The sequence below is a fragment of the Lates calcarifer genome, linkage group LG9, assembly GCF_001640805.2.
Source record: "Lates calcarifer isolate ASB-BC8 linkage group LG9, TLL_Latcal_v3, whole genome shotgun sequence".
Classification (NCBI taxonomy): domain Eukaryota; kingdom Metazoa; phylum Chordata; class Actinopteri; family Centropomidae; genus Lates; species Lates calcarifer.
This window is the reverse complement of record NC_066841.1, coordinates 11,895,672-11,919,511: the sequence shown is the minus strand read 5'-3', so window position 1 is coordinate 11,919,511 and position 23,840 is coordinate 11,895,672. Positions and strand designations below refer to the sequence as shown.

Genomic DNA, 23,840 nt, shown 5'->3' with positions numbered 1-23,840 from the left:
ATCCCTCAGCAGTAGAAAGAAGCCAGCTTATTTTTATTTAAAACACAAATATTGTATTTTCTACTCCAATACACTTATTTTACAGTTATATAGCTATTAATTACTCTTCAGTTTGAGATTTTACATTCAAAACATTTGATGTTATGTTATGTATTTAACTACCCAAATGTATAGAAAGCTTTTACAATGTGCAAATAATAAATAAACACTGACAGAGGCCATTCTGCATAATTGATGCATTTGTCTAAACAAAGAATGAGAGTCAGGTAAGAGACTATGGTAATAGGTGATATATGTATGTATGTATTTATGTGTGTGTATGGTTGTGTATAATAACACCTCTGCTCGGTGTTGAAGAGGGCAAAGATGTGCTTGCTGGACATGAAACCTTTCTCCACATCGCGCAGCTTCAGGTTGTCCACCTGCAGCATGTACTTCTTCTCTTTTTCCTGCAGGGGGCGACAGAGAAACACACACTCGTCACACAGAGCGTATAAGGGAGAGGAGGAGAGAGACTGAGGAATTTGGCCAAAAAGTAAAACTGGTCATAGAGATTTACAGTATTTGCACTGGCATTCTTTACAAGACCAAAATAGCTTAAAAAAAGCCACTACAAAGGTAGATGCTGCATTGAGATCATTGTGGACTGATGAATTTACTGCTTGATACTCTACTTGATATAAAATTTTGCAGCATCAGCATGAGAAGTGATGATAATCAGTGACAGAAACTGGATTAAAAGAGACAAAGAGAAGGCAGATGAAAGAAAGCTGGGAGTGCACACTCACAGATTTAACAGCAGACAAAAAAAGAGAGAAGAAAAAGGCAAGAGAGAGACGAATGGGAAAGTCGTACACAGTCCTCGAGTCTGTGGTTTTGATTACAGTTGTGAAAAAAAACGGGCGAGCAACAAATGAGAAACACACACATACAGAGAGCGAGAGAGAGAGAGAGAGAAAGAGAAAGAGAGATGCCTTCCAGTGAAATCTCCTGTACTTGTAATTCTGCACACAACATATGATATCCAGACATCCAACTATTTATGAATAAGAGAACCTCAAAGTTAGTCATCTCAGTCTGACACATGCCAGCACTCTCTTGCTCTCCTCTATCTCAGTGTCCCTCTCCCTCTCTCTCTCTCTCTCTCTCTCTCTCTCACACACACAAACACATGCACACACGCACATATGCAGTTAAACTCCTCAAAGTCTTTTGTTACAAAATGAAGTTTCTTTTACTGAGGGTGAATGTTCATGCGCATGTGCTTTACTGTCGACAGTAAAATTAGAATTCGCAAAATGAGAAGCCAAAAATAGCACGCTGGGTGAGCGAGCTTCTATAAACATAGCTTAAAAAATGCACACACACTCACTGCTTCGGTTGCAAACAGCACCTTTGAGCGTAGTCTCTAACTAACCTTAAAACCATCTGGACAGCTAACCATGGGCCTGCCCTGCCCAACCCAGTGTGTGTGTGTGTGTGTGTGTGTGTGTGTGTGTGTGTGAAAGAGGGAGACGAGGGGGGGTTGTGTGTGACCAAACTCCTTCATCAAAGGATTTATGACCTGTGCAGCCAAATGGTCATATCCCCTAAATGCATGTAAAACTCTCTCGCTCTCCCTCTCTCTCTCTCTCTCTCTCTCACACACACACACATTTGGCAGCAGTAGTATAATCAGGTGTCTACAAAAAAAAAAAACCCTAAACAAGCAGTCGCCCAGACTGCTGAATGCTGACATCAACATTTATAATTGCGCTGAGGGCAACGAGGTCCCCGCTCTCCGTCTCTCTAGCCTGTTCGATATTTCTCAATATTTGCCTTCCTCCTGTTCTCCCTCACTCCTCATCTTTTTTTCTCCTCTTTTCCCTTGTTCCCCTCACTCTCTGGCTTTCCCTCTCCTTGGGAGTGAGCAACCTTGGACTGATTCATACATTTTCCTCTCCTCTGGCCAGTAAATCCAGTCAGGAGAGTTGGAAAAGGGGGGGAGGGGGAGGCCTAGTATGTGAGTGTGTGCACGATGTGGGGAAAGTACAGAGAAACTGATCTCTCAAACCAGTGGCTGAAAGGATAACCAACAAGCTTGACATAATAAGCTGCATTATCATAATGTATTAAGGCATTAAGAGCTACTATTTGGTTATGAGACTGAATAAAGAATTGAGTTTGGTGCATGTACAAACAAGGAAGAAAAAGAACAAATAAAGTGGGCACATATGATAATATTCTCAACATCATGCACACACACTTCTGACACACACTTCAGACAGACTGACAGGTTTTTCTCTCTGTCAATGAGCCCATGCATGTGTGTGTTTTTACGTGTTTGGGGTAGTTGGGGATTGAGCACTTTCCCATATGTTCCCATAAAAGCCCCCTCAGCATGAGCAGGCAAAGGTACAGATTTCAGACACTGAGCACACATTGGGACACACGCGAAAACAAAGTCATACAGATGCAGATATATGTATATATATAAAGCGCACACGCACACATACACAAACATGGCCCGCGATGTATGGATTTGCACTCAGCTTTTCAGGAGACTTGCATTCTGTTTACAATAATCACTATGGAAATGGTTTAAGTGTAATATAAAATTTGGGATGGCAAATTCATCAACAGGGAACATGTTTCTGACAACATGCAAGGAGCACATAGGGAGCAATTTGATTACGGATGGACCATGATCTGTCCTCATCAAAGTTTTCACAGGTCTGCTGCTCTCTCTTGGGTTTGGACCTCTTCTGACCACCCCACTCTCTTGCAGTCAGATCAGCCACTTTGTAGGCTTTCATTTTTCATGACAGACCAGAAGCTGTTCTCATCAATGTTTTTAAAAATCATAGGGTCTAGTTTGGACATAGATGTCTCGAGACTGTCCCGGTGCCTTGCTATCAGATCAGGCACTCTGTAGGGTTCCTCCTTCTGGTGTGCCTGCATAGTTCATGATTTTCTTTCACCTACATGTTTACTAAAGGAATTACACTTAATGACAGCTTTATTAGATACGCATGTACAGTCCATTGCAATTCAATGCAACTACTCTGCCATAAATTCTACCTTTACAAAGATCAGTGTTTTTGTTATTACTGGAAATGTGTCAGTTCAATTATATGTGTATTATTAAAGTCATGGTTAAAGGTGTTGTACTGGAGCAGAAGTGTTTCAGATGTTCTGTCCCCTCATCCATACATGACATGGACATAACATTAAAAACACCTCTGATTACAGTTTAGTCCAGTACAACAACACTGCTATGACCTCATTGTTAAAACACACAACACCTCTATAAGTGTGTCAACAAAAAATGAACATTGTAAAAGGAATCATGAAAGCAGACGACTTTAAGGCACAACAGGAGTATTGGACACTAGATTGTACAGGTGTACAGTTGCAGCTGAGTGTCAGCACTAATGCCACATAATGAAGATAAACACACAAAGAATAGAAGCAGAAATCACAGATGTAGACATATAAAACCTAGTTAGCTACCATCAGAGCTAGTTGAGAAAATATATATTTTACGGTTTAGGTGAACTGACCCTTTAACCCTACAACAGCTGGTTTGCTCAGTCTTTCCATTGTTAGCATACAACACTGTACAATTCTCCATTCATTAATTACTGACTTTACTGATTCAAACCCATTGTTTTTACTGTAAATAACTTTACTAACTTCTTTTAATTCACACCTGAACCTCTACATGTGCAACATTTTTACTCTCACACGCACATGCAGCAGATGAGGCAGTGCACTCGGTAGTTAACCTGTGGTGTTTGGAGCAGTGTGTGAGCAAAGTACTTTCCATGGTTTTGTTTTGCTTGTGAGTAATAGCAGGCTAATTATGAAAAGCCAGAGGAAGTTCACTTCTGGATTCATAAAGGCACTTTGCTGCTCTGCATGCCGTCCAAAAAAACGTCTCAAAGGCTCAAACACGATTTCAGAATGTGGATAAAATATGGCCTCACACACACACACACACACACACACACACACACAAATGCTAAACAACAAAAACACAAACACATACACATGGGGACCTTATATAAACCGTATCCAATTAACACCTTGAAACAAATCTGAGTAGTTTGGTGGGCAAAACCAAGAAGATAGTCGTTAACGGCATCCATGTTGTTTTAAGAGGTTGCATGTCTTAGTGTGTGTGTATGTGTGTGTGGCAGTGTGTATGTTGATGGGAGTCTAGTGACTTGGGCCATGCATCAAAGGGCTGCGGAGAACCCGCACGGCATCTGGGAGCAATAACGCTGCTTCTAACCCTTCATTACCACAAAGACTGGGCCCTGGGTGGCAGCCAACGGCAATTTTCACAACCCTCCTCCTCACCTCCCTCCGTTTTTTTTTTCCCTCCATTCTTCTGCCATTCCCCTATTGAGTTCTGACTTAAAAAAAAAAAATAGACACAGAGAGTAGTTCTGTAAGTCTTACATGATGAGGATGTGGAAAGACGTAAGAGGAATGACACTCGCTGGGTTCGAGGCACTTGTGGAAAAGCCTGTTTAGCATCTATGCTAGCATCAACACCATATTCGAACAGTTCAGTTAAATTAATTTGTTTGTTACAAAATGCTTCATAGAAAATCATTTTCCTGAACACAATCAACTTTTGCTAGAGTGTCACAGATATTACTAGGTCTCCTTGTAATCAAAAAACCCACTAACGCATGCAAAATCAGTGTTTGGTCTGTGAGTAATACGTCTGAGAAACAGCAGAAACAGCATCTGAAGACACCTCATTTGACTTAATGCCGCTAGGACTTCATTTAAAGTGAGGCCACATGTTGCCAACATTCGAATCAGCACTAGCAAACAATTTAGCGGGAGAGAGAGTTGCGATTGGGAACAGCTAGACTGGAGCTATTCTGGGACAATGCGTAAAAACACACAGCTGTTCGTGACTCACCGAGCTACAAGGTTGTGCAATAATGCTCATAACAAATCACCTTGGGCAGCATGCCAGCGTCCACACTTTCTAATACTTTATATATCATGCAAAGTGCTACTAGATAACATATCTAATCTGAGGTGTCCAGTTTCAGGGGGATAAAAACATAAATTCTCACAATTTCTTGTTATCACAAGTTTAGTGTATTTTATGCTTTGCTTGGCTGGAAACTGGAAACTTGCTCTTCTTGTCCCCACCCCACCCCCAATGTCCTGTGTCAGCTGACTCCTCATTTCTCCTTTAAAAAGTGACAGCCTTTGTGCTCTGCTTGGCTCTTCCTGTGGGAACGAGCACAAACAAAAATAAACGTCTTCACGGAGAAAGGAAACGTGGTGTCTACGTGACAATGACACATTCAGTTGGCGATCTGGCCGAACGCGGGCTGGCAGGGTCAGCGGTACCTTCCTGTTTGGCAGCTAATTGCCAAGCAGTTAATTATCTGCTGTGCGTTTACTTCTGCAGAGGGTCAGTGTAACAACCTTGGGGCTAGCCGGGACATGTGATCAATCATCGGTGACCACCTAAGAGTAAAAAGAGGAGGGAGGGGTGGAGGGGGCCCCCATCCACTAACCACATAAACACATGTGAAAATCCCCACACGTCTAGAGACTCTTGTCTGACAGAGGGCAAATGCTCCATGTGTTTGGTGTCTGTGCTCTCTCTAAAAGACAATAACAGCAACATGGTGGCATGAAACCAGGAGGAATATTTCCCTTTGCAAATGTATACATTTATATTCAGGTGAAATGTCTTAAAATCCTCGTCAAAAAGATAAATGAGGCCTGTAAAAAGTCTCTTTGTTTTCATATGTAAAACAAATATTATGGGATATACTGGCAGGTACAAATAAAATAAATAAATACAGTATCACATACCTACAAACTGAAACATTCACATATGAGGTAAATGTGTGATGTGAGAAAACGCTGAGGCAAAACGTTCACATGTGAGTTAAAAATGCAAACATGCTTTGAAGTCACACATGGGGCTTCATGTGGTTAAGGTTTTCCTATTGTAAATGCATCTTATTCGAGTCCTAACATGTATTAATAGAGACAAAACAAGAGATGAAGGGAATCCCTACTTCATAAAACTTTATTTCAACAGAAAATACTGCACTTAACTACCAGATGACGTGGAGTGACTACTTGCTGCACTCTGGTAACCCAAATACCGGTCTCATCCTTTCCCAATCTGAACCAAATCCTGTTTTCCTGACACATAACAGCCTCTTGATCATCAACACTGCGTAATCCAAATACAGTGAGACCTACATTAACTGCCGCAGTACTTTTTATAGTAACATGAACTGCCAGAATATAAAATTTGCACTTCTAACTCAAACTCGAACACATATTACACACAGGGAGTGTTTGAACTGAGTGATTTTTATGGCATGATTGTGTCAATGGTGGGCCGCTCCAAGGGTGGAGGAGGTTTTTCTTTTCTTTCTTTTTTTTTTATACGTTATACAGTAAATTTAGTCTGTAAAACTCAATCAAAATCTCTCACTTATGTCAAGGTTAAAGATTCAGATTGTATCTCATTTCATTCATGAAATCATGAAAAAGTCAATCACTGACACAAAATATAAAAAATAACACAAGATATAACAAAAAGTATAAAGTTGCCATAAACTTAATTATATACAAAGTGGCGATATATGAGTCTCACATGCAAGTAACAAAATTTCAACACTGTCTCACACACACACACACACACACACATACACACACACACACAGTATACAACATGCCAAAAGACATTAAGTGCACACCAGTGTGGTTTCTTTTTATCAGTCTGTTTGGGTCTAATCCCGGACTTTGTTTCTCTAATGATTTTTGTACTGACACTATGTTCTGGACATGCAGGGAACAATCAGGGTGAAAATGATAATTTACAGAAAGAAAAACATACATTGCTCGTTTATCTCATCAGTCAGGCAGGATAAACTTTGAATTATCCACAAACCAGCCTGTGTACCTCCTCGGCTCCCTCTGACACGCTGCGGTCATCACTCAGCTCTTGCTTCTCTTTTACAATCTCTAACCCGGTTTTCTAACATTTTCTTTTACAGTGAGAGTCAGTAATTTACTCATTACTGGTTTTGGGACAATTGGTACCATTTTTTCCATCACTTTCTCCATTAAATCTTTTAGTTTTCTTCAAAAAGTTCTCCCATCTTTGCTACATTCATGCTTTCCTCTCTCTCTTACACTTTGGTTTTTTGCATGAATTAAACAAAAAAAAAAGACACAACGTGTTCATTAGTGAGCTTTAGAAATGCTAAAGGGGCCAGGCTAACTGTTTCCCCTGTTTCCAGTCTTTATACCAAGCTAAGCTAACCAGCTATAGCCTTATATTTAGCACACAAATAAGAGAATGATGTGAATGTTCTCATGCACCTCTGCCAGAAAGGGGATAAGCAAATTTCCCAAAATGGATATCTCATTTCTTACACTTTGACCACACCGCTATCTTTTTGGACAATAGTTGAAACATGTCAGACAGTTTCTTGGTTTCTCATTTCAGCAGAGAAATAATAATGACATGATATTACAAGGGAGCAAGAAAATAAAACCAAGCTGTTACGCGGTTCACATTCGTGTTATCCAGCAAGAATAATAGCTGTTTGACATGCTATCTCATAAACTATTTAGAAAACTAGTTGTGAGAGTTCACTGGAACACAGCTGACTGCTGTATTTCTCATGAAATACAAGGGATCGCATGTTGGAGCAACCCTCATGGGTTTGGCTAGTGTGTTAAGACACACTCTCAAATAAATCTACAGAGTGGTGTTCACAAGCTAGGCCTCGCCACACTGATGCAAACACACAAAAGCTACAATTACACCCACATGAACTGACAGAGAAGTTCGATTTAATGCAATATCAAGATACAAAAGGCAGTCTGAAACTTGAGGTTTTTCACGAGAATATTAACCAGCAGTGTTTCATGACAGGACAGAATAGCGTGGAATCACACATTACACTTGTGTGTGTGTGTGTGTGTGTGTGTGTGTGCATACTTTCTCAGTATTTCTGGCTTTTCTGAGTAAGAGTTTGAAAAGGAAGCTGCCTGCCTGGTCATCCAAACAGTGGAAACAATGTTGGTGCGACCGCAGCGCTTCCCCCACCCACCCATTAAAATTCGCTCCTTCCAATCCCTGAACCCGAAACTTAACTGCAACAATAATCCAACGAGGACTGATTTATGTCACTCTCTGCTCTGGCGTGTTTCACGGATACGTTTGTCGATTTTTCTTGAAACTTCCCTGTTCCCTGCACGGGCATCATTTCACCCCCTTTTTCGCCCCCTACATTTTTAAGCTCTTCTTCCCTCTCTTCATCCCCATTTTTCCTCTCCGTTTCTCTCACTCCCCACCACCACCACCCCGCATCCCTCCATCCCGGCCAGTACTGCTGACTCGTCTCTCCCGAGATCATGCCTGCTTTGATTTGGAGCTCAGGTCGGGGCTCAGAAACCATAGCTAAAACAAACACACGGTCTTGGCCACCTCTGCACGCACACACACATACACACACACACATACACAGTTTCATAGACACAGGCACACACACACCTGGAAGCACTAGCATTGATTACTCCTGTCTGCCAGAGGAATGAAACCTAAACACAAGTGTGTGTGTGGGTGTGTGAAACGAAGGTGAAGGAGGCAAACTTTTGACTACAGTATGTCTTAACTGTGAATCACACGGACTTCTCCTCCTGGTCCACACACACACACACACACACACACACACACACACACACACACTACAACTTTTGCTCTGGTTCTGATTTAACAGTAGTATGTCACCCCTTCAACCAGCATCCCCCCTCCGTGTGTGTGTATGTGTGTGTGTGTGTGTGTGTGTGTGTGTGTGTGTGTGTGTGTGTGTGTGTTGGGAAGGCTGCAGAGCTGCATAAAGGGCTCTTTATTCGAGTCGGACAGGGAGAGGAAATCAGCTTTAGAAGTAAAAACAGAGGGAGCAAGAGAGAGATGGAGACCACAGGGCTGCACATCTGGAGTTATTACAAGGCTTCCTCCCGCTTGCCAAGAAAACGCCGACATTCCTGCCCTCGCTACAAAGACCATGGAGCCTGTGCTCTCATCCAGCCCCACTCCTACACACATATCCATCACTCAGAAACCACATATACGCTCACATGTACCATAAGCAGAGACCCACATACGTTGGATGGAAAGGGAAGCAACATGCAGACGCTTTTGCGGAACACTTATATGCCTCCACGTGAGCGCACAGACGCAGACGTCCTCCCATCTGCCCACATACGCTTCCACTAAAAAAAAAAAGAAAAAAAGTTCCCTCCCTCGGCAGCCAATCCTTCACTCCCTTTCCAAACTTTACAACGCACATGCCAAATGAATGCGTCTCACTTCCTGTTCACCTTTGACCTTCCACTTTCTCCCAAAAAGTCAGTGAGAGAAGAAAGAAAGAGGGGGACAGAGAGAGAGAGTGGGGGGGGTGGAAAGCCAGACAGAGGGAGGGGAGAGAGGAAGAAGAAGAAGAGAGGAGAGAGGAAAGGAAAAATGGGGGGCCGGCGAGCTCCTCCTCCTTCTCCCTCCATATCTCCTCTCTCTCTCTCGTTCCTTTTTCTCCTTCTGTCTCTCGAAGGGGAAACTTGGTGGCCAGTGCTTTGCCACGTTGAGCCTCCAGCCGGTCCACCTTGCTCGCTACCGGGGCGCCCTTTTTTTCCCCTTCAATTTTTTTCACTTTGGGAAACTTCAGAGGACAAATCCAAAAGGCGCAGAAGCAGCATCTGAACGCCAGGTTTTGCCTCATCGACGGCGTGACAGTGTTGGACGAAAGGACGTCGGGAGATGAACTGGCGGTAACTAGCCAAGAGGGAGACAAGACCAATAACAGCTGAGAGGGAGAGAGATCATTCAAGACGGTAAAGATGTGAAGAAAAGAGAGCCGATCCTTCCAGTCACAGGTATTCCATCCGCAGGGAGGTATTTATTCTGGCATGTGTCAAGGAGACGAAAGGTTAAAGTGTTTTAGTGGGAGGTGTTGGGTCAGACTTGGCTGTGATTTAGCATCAGCTCAGCTGACCGCAACTATTCACTGATAAGTTAATAGCTTGGAACCAAGAGCACAGACTTATCAGTGTCTTTAACCTAATGACAGCTTCATCTTATCAGTTTTTTTAACTGTTTAACATCCTGGCTTTTATTTATTTATTTTTATGCCTGGGGGTCAGTGGGGGCAAACACCGCTTATGCTGTGTAAATCTGAGATAAATGGGGTATGACCTTGTGTGCTTGTCTCTGTATCTGTAAACACACCTAGAAATGGCACTTTTTCTCAACAAAGAAACCTCTAACCAGACAGATCCAACCAATAATACTCCTGACAATACACAGAATCAACCGAATAAATCATCAGATTTATTAAATGAATTACTCTCCAACATGTTTTCTGGTAAAACCAAAATAGTTTTCCGTGTTTTCCCTCCAGAGCTCGGTGTGGAATGCTGCTTCTCCCAGCAGGAAACAGGAGGGAATGTCATTGAATCTGCCAATCAGTGGCTATCACCTCTGTCTAACCTCTCCACCTCCTCCTCCTCCTCCCCCTCCACCACCTCCCTGCAGGCCCCCCTCATCCATCCATCCCTCGCACGCTGCTTCTCCTCCAGCTCCACTCAATCAGCCTGATCAGCACTTTGCAGGAGTCAGACTATGAGAGTCTGAGGAGGAGCTGGACTCAAGAGGCCAATACAGGATTCACAGTGAGTACAGTTTGGTGTGTGTGTGTGTGTGTGGATGAATCTGACGGCATCTCCACAGCATCCTTCAGACACCCAGCCCGCCTGCCCAGTGTTCAGACTACCTGTTCAGGAAGTAGTGGTTGTACAGTAGTCTGCACATTGGTTAGGCTGGCCGGGGAAGCACGGGACAACTCGAAGACACAAAAAGAGAGAAACAGAGAGAAAGAGGCACAGCGCTCCAGAGGGCATCCAGCAGGCACAGCACATCAGGCTGTGGGAACACGCAGCACCACCCCTCGTCCATCTGGACAAGCCCAGGCATGAGCCTAAATAAAGCACCCAAAAGGCCCCACCACAGAGGCCTGGCCCTCATCTGGCATGGATTTATGAAATACGGATACATAAGTCCTAAAGCTTTAAAAAAAAAAAAAAAACTGGCTATAAAGTGATGTGTTATGGTTTGTCTTGCTTTATGTCGTTTTTTGTCTTTCTTTATTTGTCATTGAACTAAAAGTGAAATCTGATAAAACTGTAAAAAAATAGTTTGAAATAGTTTGAAATAAAGATGCTTGTATCTGACAATGTTTCTTTTTTTTTTCTTTTCTCAAGCAGCTTACATAGCCATTAAAGAGTCAAAGGAATTACGCAAACAGTCGACAAAATGGGAAATCCCACATCGAATTACAGAATCATACAAATATAAAGTTAACAAAGGGAGATGTGGTGGTTGCATGGCATTCTCAACATATTGTTGTTTATTTTTCTACAAAACCCAAACGGTCTAAACGAGAACTGAAACCATAAAAGGTTAAACCGCAAGAGAAAAATGAACACTTACCCAAAAAGATAAGTAAAACACACAGTAAACCCCCAGCGTCACACTGCTCTCTTGACCAAAATGTACAATTACGTCTCTGCCTTCCCTGCATCAGCTTGCGGCTGCTTTACCTCAAATGACCATGTAATGTGCAGAGAGGCAGGAAGCCACCATACAAAAATGTTGAAAGAGCAGCCACTCTGTCATTGTCTGTTCGCCAGTCTTTGAATAGCTCTCCCAAAAAAAGGACAGAAAATTGTTTTTGCGGCTTTAGTGTTTGTAGGTGACATCATGTGAAACGTTACGAGTTTAGCTAGACCCCCTGTCTCGTTTTCCATCGTGTTTTCTTTTCTAACTCTTCGCTGCGGTGTCTTTGATAGAGCGAATCAACTTTTTGAACTCCTTATACACAAAAGCAAAGTAGAGGGCAGATACGTTCACACGGTGTCCCATCACAGAGCATCGTCTGCAGGAATGAAGACCGCAAACCAACCTGTTTCCATTTAGAGCTCTGCCACCATGCACAAAAGTTTTTATTTAGTTGCTGCCCCAGGAACATGCACACAAACACACACCCACACAGAAGTGCATGCACATACACAGCAGAAGGGCACACACACACACACACACACACACGCACACACACACACAGTATCGCACACACACAGACCATATAGCAGGCGTGTTTCTGGTGAGTGCCTTTAAAGCAGCAGTCTGCTGTTTCCCCCCAGGATGTTTACAGCTGGGATCACCAGGCGAGTCTGGCTTTCTGGCAGCTTTACAGCAGGAGCAGGGAAACCCGGGCAGACACACACACACACACACACACACACACACACACACACACACACACTCGTAGAGCCAAAAGGGCACCCAAAGAAAATACATCGTACAGCCACTGAAGGACTGCCATTTAGCTATCTTTGTCTGCCATTGTCAACGGGAGATTCATAAACGTATAAATCTGATTATAAGAATATATGAATATCACATGTGCTGAGAATCTATAACATCACAGCCGTGTGGTTCTTTTTAAAGCACATTTTTGTTTTCTTTTCAACCAGTTTTTATTTCCATTTACATCTCGCTCCCTCTCTTTTTCTCCCTGCTTTGGGGAAGCTTTTAGCCTGATTCAAAGAATTGGCATGTCCTGTGGTAATACAGACCAGAAGGTTTCTAGAAACACACACACACATTTATACACACACACACACACACATACACAGACGCACACTAACCAAAACATCCTGGCACCACCAGTTGGGCTGAAAGTTATTATTAGTGTCTGGGGGTGGGTGTGTGTTTCTGTGAGTGTGTGTGTGTGTGTGGGTAGGTGCATGTATGTGCGTGTGTGTGTTGCCAGATTACAGCAAGGGTTTTCCCCATGACGAGAGGCAGCCAATAAAATGGCGCTGCGCTGTTTTGTGACTTAGCGTAAAGAAGCATGTCAGTGTGTCTGTATGAAACTGCAAAAAAAGATACACAAAAGCTGTTTTTCTCTGCAGGCAGTGATACCTTTTTTTAAAATAACATTTTTTTGTGCCATTAATCTAAACAGAAAACTGTTTTCAGCTCTTTATGAACTGTGTGTATTTTGGCGAGTATCCGCCCAGGTGCACATGTGAGTATAAGCCCTCACGAGTACTCTAACCTCTAGTGTGTGCGCGTGTGTGCAACTGGACTACATAAAAATATTCAGCTTGGATAGAAAAAATTATGGAAAGTTTCTCTTTTTTTTTCTTTCTCATTTTCCTGTTCTTTTCTTTTCACAGTGCTGTGGTACCCTTCAGACTTGGCACTGAGCTTTAACACCAGCACCGGTGTGTTGGTTTTGGGCCTCATTTTTCCATGTTCGAATAAATATACAGTACAAGCGGGGAGGGAGAGATGGAGAGGGAGGGAGGGGACGAAGGAGAACAAGAGGGTGACAGGGAAGGACTGAGACGGAAAGAGAGTGGACAGATGGATGAGGGGAGAGGAGGATGAAGAAGGAGTTTCTTCTGGTTTTGGGGTGAGCGTTTGAGAATGTATGAAGGCGGAATGGGAAAAGTGGGGAGGAAAGAAGTAAGAAGGGAGGATATAAAAGTCCGCACCAACTCTCTCTCCTCCTCCTCCACTTCTCTGCCTTCCCCCCTCCTTTCCCTACTTTCTCTCCCTTCACATGGTCCTTGTTACTCCTGCTGCTAACCAGCTAACGAGAGACACCCCTACCTCCTCCCCTCTCCTCCCCTGCAATCCAGTCCCTCTCTCACTCTGTGCCCCTTCTTTGAAATGAAGTAAGTTTATTAGAAGCAGCTTGTGTGTGTGTGTGTGTGTGTGTGTGTGTGTGTAACTGGGAACAGGGCAGGGCAGGGGGCTCTGGTATGCACATGTGTATGCCAGCTTCGGTGTCTGACATGCTGGGGGGTCCTGACTCTTTGGAAAGGGCCTTCTCAATGCTACACACACACAGCACGCACACACACGCACACACACACACACATACACAGCCTTATGTCAGCGAGCAGAGCGGCTGTGGCTAAGGCCTGGAGACAGCAAGACTGTGGCTACCTCCTAATAGTTCTGCAAAGAATCATGGGACACCGCTTTGACCAGTCGGCCCAGTAACAAAGCACGTCGGGTCAAATCATTTCAGTATGCAGAGGACAACCACTGAACTTGACCAACAGTCATATTTGCCAGTGGGATGAGCTGGAATGACTTTTGGACCAGAAAGTGGAAAAGAAACTTGGGGAAAGCTTGAGGAGAATAAAACACTCAGATCCAACTGAAATACAGTAATTCTCCTGGTATTGTAATTTGTTGGAAAATTTGATCCAAGTGTTGTTGTTACAATTAGATGCATAGTTTCTGGGTGATGCAGACACAGGTGATGATGTCTCAAGTCATGCAGTGAAGACGCAGACACATCACTCTTGCACTAAAATGTAATGTCCCACTGCACCACAAAGTATTAGTCAGATGACAAGATTACGCAACACTTAGCTGAGCTTATTGCCATTTCAATATGCAACTGAAAATCACAGGGGTTGCAAAATCAGCTTGAAATTAGTTTTTTTTTTTAAACATGCCATTGGTTTTCTAGTGATGATTGTGCTTTTGCTGCTTTCTATTAAACCCTAAATTCACCAGAAAATGATTTTTAGGTGGCTCTAAAATTCAACCAGGTTTTTCATCTAATTAAAAAAAAAAAAACCTAGTCTTGTCAAATTTTGAGTGAGAGCATAATTAATAAATAGGCAAGCAGATTTTACTGATAAAAGCTTATCACAGAAAAATGGTTATCAACATATGTCAGCAGATAACTGTAAAAGTCTTTAGTATTCAAAAGACATTGTATATTTCTGGTACTATAGAGACAATGTTGCTATTACATAATTTGTCCACCAGAGGGTACTGACTATTTTATTTTTCAACTGTAAAATGTCTCGGTAACTACATACTGTATGCCTCGGTCACAACTCTTTAATAACCAAATTAAAGGCCAATGTTTTTATATTATGTATGATAAAGAAATGAAACAAGATTAGGTAAAAACTTCATATATGGCTGTACTGTGTATGGAACGTGTCGAAATTATGAAATCCTACCACACTGCGGAATTCCTCTCCTGTTGGGCTGCTAAGAGCATCATCAACCAGTGTTAGCTTCCCATATAACTGGCAGTTTGTGCTTTAGCTGTGCACATTTCAACGACAGGTATGTGGTTTTTGCCAGGTAAGCAGAACTATGCACCTAACACCCGACACCGGAGCTGAGATTATCGGAGCAGGGCAGACAAAACACTCCCTGATGACATATAGAAACTGCCAAATTACTTTAAAGCGACGGCCGGTCCAGCCAAAAGGGCAATATATCATTATCAGATTTTTAAATTTTGATATCAGAAATTCACAATCAATTGCGATCTGCTTTATATTCCAATAATTTAAAGCTCAAGTCAAATGCTTAAGTTTTTTTGAACGCTATCATATTTTTTTTTACCAATCCTTTATGCTGCATTGTTCTTTAGATAACACTGCAAAGCAGAGAAACAAATGCCACTCATCAGTTTTAATGAAGCATTGACGATGTGACGGACAAATCACATCAAGCCTCTGCAGCTCAGTGCAGACAGACATTAAAACATCACATATGTTGGACTGTGCGTAGAAGCCATCTCACCTCATCGTCCTTGTACCAAGACAGAGACTCTGCGGTGAGGACAAACCAGTACTCCTTGGCTCCTCCCTTCATGATACCGATGTTGTTGATGGTCAGCCAGCCCTTCCTGATCACCTGAGAAGATGTACACACAGAAAAAGGAAAAAAGATGATAAATAACACCCAGCAGGCAAAAGTCACCCTCCCTCTATTTCCCACATACATTTCACAAACCTAACGTCACATCTGTCAGCTTGTGTACGTATCACACATACGTACCTACACTAACATGTATGCAGCAGCACAGTAAAATGTAATGACACTGCTTCTAGTGGAGATAAGAAGCAACCGCCACAAACAACAGTAGGTTGGCGCTCACCTACACAACTAAACACACTCCTCCCACTCTCTTCTCTTGTATTTCATTCTCTCCACCAAACAGAAACTATGGACACAAACAGTACGTACGTGGAGCACGAGTTATTTACCTTGTACCGATCGTTAACTCCTCTTTCAGGCTGAATGAGAATGTGGAGAGAACGTTACAAAGCTACGCCAACGCAGCGCATTTAGTAAAGGCCAGATACACAAGGTTTGGTCAAGTACCAGCTGGCTGCTGGGACGGCAGCAAGGGGGTCAGCAAGCAGGGTGGGGGCGAGGGACTTAAGGGGGCTACAACAAGAATAGTTAATATCAAACCTTTTTAAAAACCATGCAGTGAAATGCATGAGCCTGGACTGTTTTCTACTGTATGTGCTTTTCAAATAGAAAAGGTAGAGTGATTACACTTAAGGAGGGAGGATTCATCAAATAACTTCCTGGTTGCTACATTTCATTTTAAAAAAGGCATGATGATTTACAAAAATGCACTGTAGATACTGAGTACTTACACCACCAGGACAGTGTAAATGAGCTGGACTCAAAATAATCTACAGTGTGTGTGTTCATGGAAATAAAGGGACACGTTGCCTGGTGCAACAGTGTCAATACCTCTATATTTTTCTGTGATACATCCACAAGGAAAATATAGAATATTAACAGACTAATCATTTAAGATTTTCACCTGTTGAGAAATATACTAGTACTGAGAGAAATATTCAAAGATAAAATATGTTTATGGGTGCACCATTTCATGTAAATTTATTGAGATCTGTACTCAAATCAAAGATAAAGTTTTGTTGGTTTGAGCAAAACTCCACTACCCATCATGCATTTGCACCAGTGGATCCAGCATTATTTAAAGGATAAACTAGAGAGAGAGAACTGGAGTTTTCCATTACCACGTTTAATGATAAGTCCATCATTTTCATTGAGTTTTAAAGGAGGCAAGTGTTAAATCAGCTCAGTGGAGAACAGAAGCTGTGAGGTCTTAGAGGATCAACTACGACCATCTATAAACAGGAAGTGAAGATCACCACTGTGTTTACAATGTGGCCCTGACCTGTGACCCCAATCTGGGTGGTTGTTATGACAACTGATAACCATGGAGGTGACATATGTATGCCATACCGCAGGTCCTTATCTCCCCTGGCTTTCTGCTGCTATTCTGGATGCAGTGGGAAGAGATAGGAAAAGAGACGAGGTTCCTCTCATCTTCACTTTTAAAGAACATAAGCAACTATCTCTTTATCTAGTTCAAACTACTGCTGGGGGGCGTCTCTTTACTGCCAACTGACCTCACTGTTGAAGCCACAATGAGCATCTCCAAACTGAACCTTTCTATAACACTGGAAGATGCCTGCGACATTAACACAGGACCATTATATAACAGGGAAGTGAATCTTGATTTAGCTCTCTCATCCTCTCTGAAGGATAGTATTTTACAGTACATTTATCATCCTGTAGCGTAAGTGTGTGTGTGTGTGTATGCAAGAGAGTGTAAGTATGTGTCTGCAGGGAGGACACAGCTGAAAAAGAGAGGAAAGAGAAGCAGCCAAGCATCCCCACCACAGCCACCTGCCCATCTACGGGCAGTTGAAGCTCATTTCATACGCAACCACACACTCACACTCATGAGTCCACTATCAAAGACATAGTTCAAACATATATACACACATAATCCTAATGTATGCAAAGCGTAAAAACATGAGCACAAATGCATGACAGCCTACCTGCAGACATGCACAGAATCACACACACACACACACACACTCCAAATATTCGCACACACTACTCACCATGATTTCATCCTGAAGCAGAAAAGCCACAGAGAGAGGAAGGAAAAAGGGAAGAGACACAGCAAAAAGAGAGATCACTAAGAAGAAACAAGAGTCAACAAGATGATGAGAAAATGAAAGAGAGAAGAGCTGAAGAAAATAAAAAGAATAAAATTAAAATATGCGAAAAGTAGAAGAGGAGCTACAGTAAAATCTCGAAAATTCTTCGAAATGCAGAATACAAATCATGCAAAAGCATTTTTTTGTTATTATTATCCAGTTAATTTATTGTTTGGTTATTGGCTAGAGACAGATGATGGGACAGCTGATTGGTTTTTGGTGCACATCCAGGATTTCTTAACACTGTGAGTAATTTTTAAAACACTTTTGCTATTTTCTCATTAAATACTGCACTTACTTGAATGAAAAAAGTCATGCTTGACAGATGACAGATTTTGAGGATTGTGCAAGCTTGGCAGAGGTACTTGCTCTCTATGCTTTCTTTTCTATTGATACTAACACTATGATTGTTGCCGCTCTAAACCATGAGAACTATCACGCATGATATTTTGCAACAGGCCTCAGTCTGTTTTGACACCAACATGACTTTCACCAACATGACACAAGAATCAAGCTTCAAGATTCAACAACTGTTGTCCATTACTGTTTGCAATGTGTATACTTTAAGAGCTGCATTGTGTAGGTTATGGACTGTTGCCCAGGGTAACAAGATACTATATGGCTGTGCTACATTTAGCATGGATAAAACAGAGAGCTAAGTGCTACCAGAATAAAGCCTTGGGGGAAGACTGCATGAGGCTCAGATGTCATGTTTCTGTCCAACAGAAGGAACATGCTTGGATGAATTCAATGTGGGAATCATGCTCCTGCAGATTATAACCTGAAGAAAATGACACATCTTTGTACTGTAACAGCGACAGTCTACTGTGGACATGTCTGTATGTTGGTCATCAAAGTACCTGGTTGCCAGCTGCCTTCTTCTTGTTCATTTGGTTGATCCTTTGCTGAGCACTGCACAAAAAGCATTAAAGTAAATTAAAAAAATACATCAGCACATACTGTATACATGAACTGATGAATATGTAAACAATAAGCAATTACAGTTGCTCTGTATTTACAGTGAATTCTCTAAACTGGGGAAGAAAAACAGTGACTCACTTGGCAAATCCAATAAAGTCCTCATGGTTGGTGTTCATGTAGGACAACTCAATGTCTATCAACAGCAACACCTGAATAGAGAGAGTAAAACATGTAGAAAAATTAAGACATCTCATTAAAAACTGGTGTTGTCTATAGGCTATGCATATTATTGTTATTCTGGGCCTGAGTACATTGGCATATCTACACACTCCGGTACAGTAGGTGGTGGTATGCGCCCAATAAGCATGAAGAAGAGGAAGATTACGCTACACAGTGCATTTGAAGTGCCAGTCCACTTTCGTGTTTTGTTAAAAATAGTTTTCACACCTGATGCAAACCGTACACAGGTACTACAATTTCACATGGTTGTGGGCAGTGGGTGCTCACACTAATCAAACGAATTGGACTGCGGGGTTAAGTGTATTTGGATCCAGGCCCGGGTTGAGATAAAGTGTTTTATTTCAACAATTGTAAGATAAATCATTAACTATAACATCCATAATGAATTACATTATAGTCGGGGGAAGTATAACTAAGTAAAAATGTATTAGTTCATCATTATTCTATGCAAATCAAATCCCCTCTGCACCACCACTCTTTGTTTCCTTTTTTTTTTAAAAAAACCATGTATCTGCTTTGTGTGTGTTACCTGGGCCTTGGTGCGGTTTTCTCGATCCCTGATGTGCTGGGTGACGATTCTCTCCATCTCCTCTCTCAGCATGGGATACTGAGCCAGCTGTGACCACAGAGAATAGTAGGTAGGTGGCAAAAAACAAAACAAAAAACAAATACAACACAACATGCCAACACACACGCTGTCACAAAATCTACATACAAGCTTCAGTAAACCACAAAATTACTCATCTCGCTGAGCCACAACACACAGTTCCACCAATACAACAAAATACATTACAGAAACACAATTAAACATGTTGCGAGTAGTTTATCCCAGACTCAGCTCTAGTCTCGGCACATCATGACCAGCGGATGGATTTGTGTTAGACTGGATTTTATGTGCAAAACGTCTATTTGTTGCCAACATCGAACAAATGCAAAAGAGTAGTGCAAAGTCTGTGATATTACCACACAAGCACAGAATAAACAATGTTCCTGGCAGAAAAGCTTCCTTTTCCCAGCACACTGTGGGTCTTTTTCCATGAGCTCATTGCAAACCCACGAACGCAGACATTGGTGGGCCTCCAATGTGACACAAACACATTTGGAGAAGTGTGAGGAAAGGAAAAAAATCAAAAGCAAAAATCACAGGGCAAGTCAGAAAAATATACGCTGTTTTCTTGCAAGTTACAATGCATCTTTCAGGTCTGTCAAATGGTTTTGGGAGTGAGTGGATATCAGTAGGACTCTCCTCACACAGCAGGAGATACCAATAACAAACAAATGCTTTGTAATAATGGGTCTCAATGTTAGGATGAATATCAAATTGCTGACATTGAAACTTGTGTTGTCAAATGTGTCAAAGAGATTATGCGTGCAAGACACTCAGGATACAAAAAGGTTGGATGGTCGGGTCTCTTTTAAATGCTTTTATGAAACCAAAAACACAAGAGCAACCGCAAAAGAAATTGAGTGTTTTTGTCAGGTTTGAATGTTAGCCCCAAACGTTAGCATGCCCAACTAACTAGCTTACTAGCTTCAGCAGTAACCTAGCATTACCTTCCAAGCGACGGACCACATCATTAAGCTAACCACATTAATTGATATGAGGCTACGGTTACAGTTTTCTACGTGAACTGTTAAGGGATGTGAATGCATTACAGTATAGCATCATATTTAACACCATTTTACGTACTTACAAACAGAGCTTGACACGGACTTTTTGTTAGCTCAGTTAGCTAGAGCTGTAAATATGCTAGCAGTTGCTGACAAAAACTAAACAGAGGCTTGTTTTTGTTTGCTTCTGTGTGAAATGGAAGACCCACTGTTTCAAAACAATTACTATGATTTCAATTGCTAAATCTGCCACTGTTATCAGTATAAACTGCATATGTGCAGTTTAGGCATAGCAACAGTAACTAACATTTGTGCCAGTTTACAGTTCATAGGTATTTTGAATTTATGCTAAATTTATTTGCAGCTATTCATAATACGTTATGAGAGAGTTACATTCCTTTGTTCAAAATTGTTGTTAATGCCACACTTCTAATATTTTTATACAGAGTATGTTCAGTTTTCAAAACATTAGTACTGCAGCACACTGTGTAAGAACAACTCCAAATTTGTTTTTTAAGAACACAAACAAGAATATTGTTCAATTTAACTTGTTGATAGTCAAGTAATACTTTTGAATTTTAGGAAACGTTTTCAACTTGGTAAGCAGTGAGGGAAGACTCGTAGATGGCAGCTGTAATTAACAATGTCACCATCGTCCCATTGTCAATGGAAACACTGTTAACTGATCTGATGAGGAGCATTTCATGGTTTTCACACTGTGAATTCAAATCACATTCAGCAGTAGAAAACTGTGAAATCCATGAAAGATGATGATTTACAAAAAAACAAAAACAAAAAGTGGATGTAATTAATATCAAAGCAACTGAAAGAAACATAATTTGTGCTACTGGAAAGGTGCATTGCAACTTGAAGGCAGACAAAGGCTGCTGAAATCTGCTCAAGTGTTCGGTGTCTTAAAAATTGACACAGAAACACAACACTGACAGGAGAGAGAAACTTTTTTTTTTTTTTTTTTCCCCAAAAAAAGGCTGCAGGCAGAGACACTCACATTGATTCAGACGGACATGCAATGCGAAGGAGCAGGGATATAGGGAGGGATGGGAGAGGAAGGGGGTGGAGGAAGACTTCAAACTGACCCCTTTGTGGATTTTCCCAAACACTGTATATTATAATACAGTATCTTTAAATACAGTATGTCTCTGAAAGTGAAATCAAGATAAGTGTGACAGAGAAGAGAAATCCAAAGGAGGTCACGCTTTCTTTTGGTAATTTGCTTTGGGAAGAAGCAGCCGGCTCAAAGGGTTAGACGACGACAGGATGGAGAGAACGAAGAAAAAGAAAGAGATGCTCGAAGTATGTCAATTAGTCAGTGAGTGGAACTACACAATCAGTCACTCCACTATATTAAACCATACTGACAAAGACACAAATAAAATAAGATTTTGACCAAATTAAATCAAAGGATTTTTAGACATCATGAGGTCAAATATGAAAAAAAAAAAAAAAAAAAAAGATCTAACATGCAGCTTGTTAAATTATCAATTTAAGGCCAATAACTGACAGAAGACAAATGACAAATAAATTTTAATCAAAATGCAGGTTATATGGTTATACTAAAAAATTTGGAGTAAGGACAGACCGATATCTGCTGGCTAAAGTTGATTACATATGTTTGAGGAAATGTGTATTTACTCTTTTCTGCTATATACCTGTTATTAGTGTGCATGAAACCTACATTTTTTAAAATTCAGTTTCTTTTTTCAAAACAATTTTTGGGCATTTATTGAGGTCAGAATTATCAACTACAAACAGGATTGGTTTTTACACTTTCTGTTATGAAATGAACTTTCTATTATTATTTTTAATCCATGGAGATTTTACATTTGTGAAACTTTCCCTGAGCCTAGAAGAGTTATTGATTTATTTGCGTGATGTCATCCTGATCCAAACTACATGGTCTGGACAGGAATGTGTAGATGTGTAACTGGTTGTACAATGCAGGAAATCAGGAAGCTAGAACACTTTTTTTGGCTTGTGTCCCAGGCAAGCTATTTTCACAGGTATCCAGTTTCTAGAATACATCTAAGACATAGCATCACAGAGCTATATCATAGATGTAGCTATGATCTATGATATAGCTTGTGGTTAAGCAGTATCTTTATGGGATGTATAAAGTATTATACATAAAGTATAATATAGTAGTATAAAGTGTAGTAGTAAAAAATCCTAATTACATTTTGTACAGTATTAAAGTCAACATTTATGGTTTGGTTTACAGTTTTTAGGTGCAGTCAATGAGAGCAAACTTTAACTAAAATTTGTCATGAATAATTTCATTAAATTTGGCTCTATAAGCAAACAATATCTTGTTGCTTATTGCTGCTTTGAGGATGCATTGTTCATATTTATGTTATTTATGTAAAATCATAGCACCTACTTTACTATAAATCAATAAACATGCAGTTCCACATTAATTAAAAAGAAAATCCTTTTCCCAAGATTTAAAACAAAAGATTACATGTAACTCTCATATCTAATTAAATATCTAAATCTCTGTCACTCTTAATTTTTTTTTTTTTTTTTTTTAAATACTTACTACAGTGAAGCCGTTCAGGCCTGGTTTTGTTTCTGAAAAAAATGTCCAGCCATCGGTCTACCCCTACCTGTGCGTTTAACAGAGGTAAGTGAAAGTGGCTTGGTTCTCTTTTTACCTTTAGACTACACTTTCGAATGGTGGAGGTGAGTTCGCTCACTACCATATCTATACACTTCAGTGAGGGCTCCTTCAGCTTTTGGATCTGCTTTTTCACTATGGCCTCAAAGGCCAGGTCAGGGGTGAACAGCCCCGTCCTGTAGGGATAGGCAGGCGGCATGGGAGAGAGGAGTGAAAATAAAAAGAAAGGAGAGAAAAACAAGGTGGAGAGAGAGGAGAAGTACGAAGCAGTAAGAAACACCGCATGAAGAGGTGTAAGTGGAGAGAGACAGATGGAAGAAAGTGATGGGGTGAGACAAATTAAATAAAACAGATGGGGAAGGAAAGGGACAATACACAGATGAGGTAGGTAAAAAAAATGGAGATGGAACAGAAGAAACAACAGATTGAAGATTAAAAAGACAGAGAGAGGTGTGGGGTTTGGGGAGGATAAACAGCACAGAAGGAAGAAAATGCA

General features: G+C 41.2%; 1 protein-coding gene across 5 annotated transcripts in view; it reads right to left on the bottom strand.

Annotated features, from left to right (window-relative positions):
- dnm1a (dynamin 1a) overlaps positions 1-23,840 on the bottom strand; it is a 49,742-nt gene that overhangs the window by 6,472 nt on the left and 19,430 nt on the right. For 2 of the 5 annotated variants that reach the window (XM_018662926.2, XM_018662930.2), the window contains exons 11-16: positions 19,628-19,714; positions 18,997-19,067; positions 18,798-18,849; positions 17,839-17,850; positions 15,683-15,796; positions 340-449 (exon numbers count right to left, since the gene is read on the bottom strand). In XM_018662926.2, coding sequence (XP_018518442.1) covers positions 340-449; positions 15,683-15,796; positions 17,839-17,850; positions 18,798-18,849; positions 18,997-19,067; positions 19,628-19,714 — 446 coding nt within the window. Of the gene's footprint in view, positions 1-339; positions 450-15,682; positions 15,797-17,838; positions 17,851-18,797; positions 18,850-18,996; positions 19,068-19,627; positions 19,715-23,381; positions 23,521-23,840 lie in introns of all 5 variants that reach the window. The other 3 variants (XM_018662924.2, XM_018662927.2, XM_018662923.2) reach the window with 2 other exon arrangements.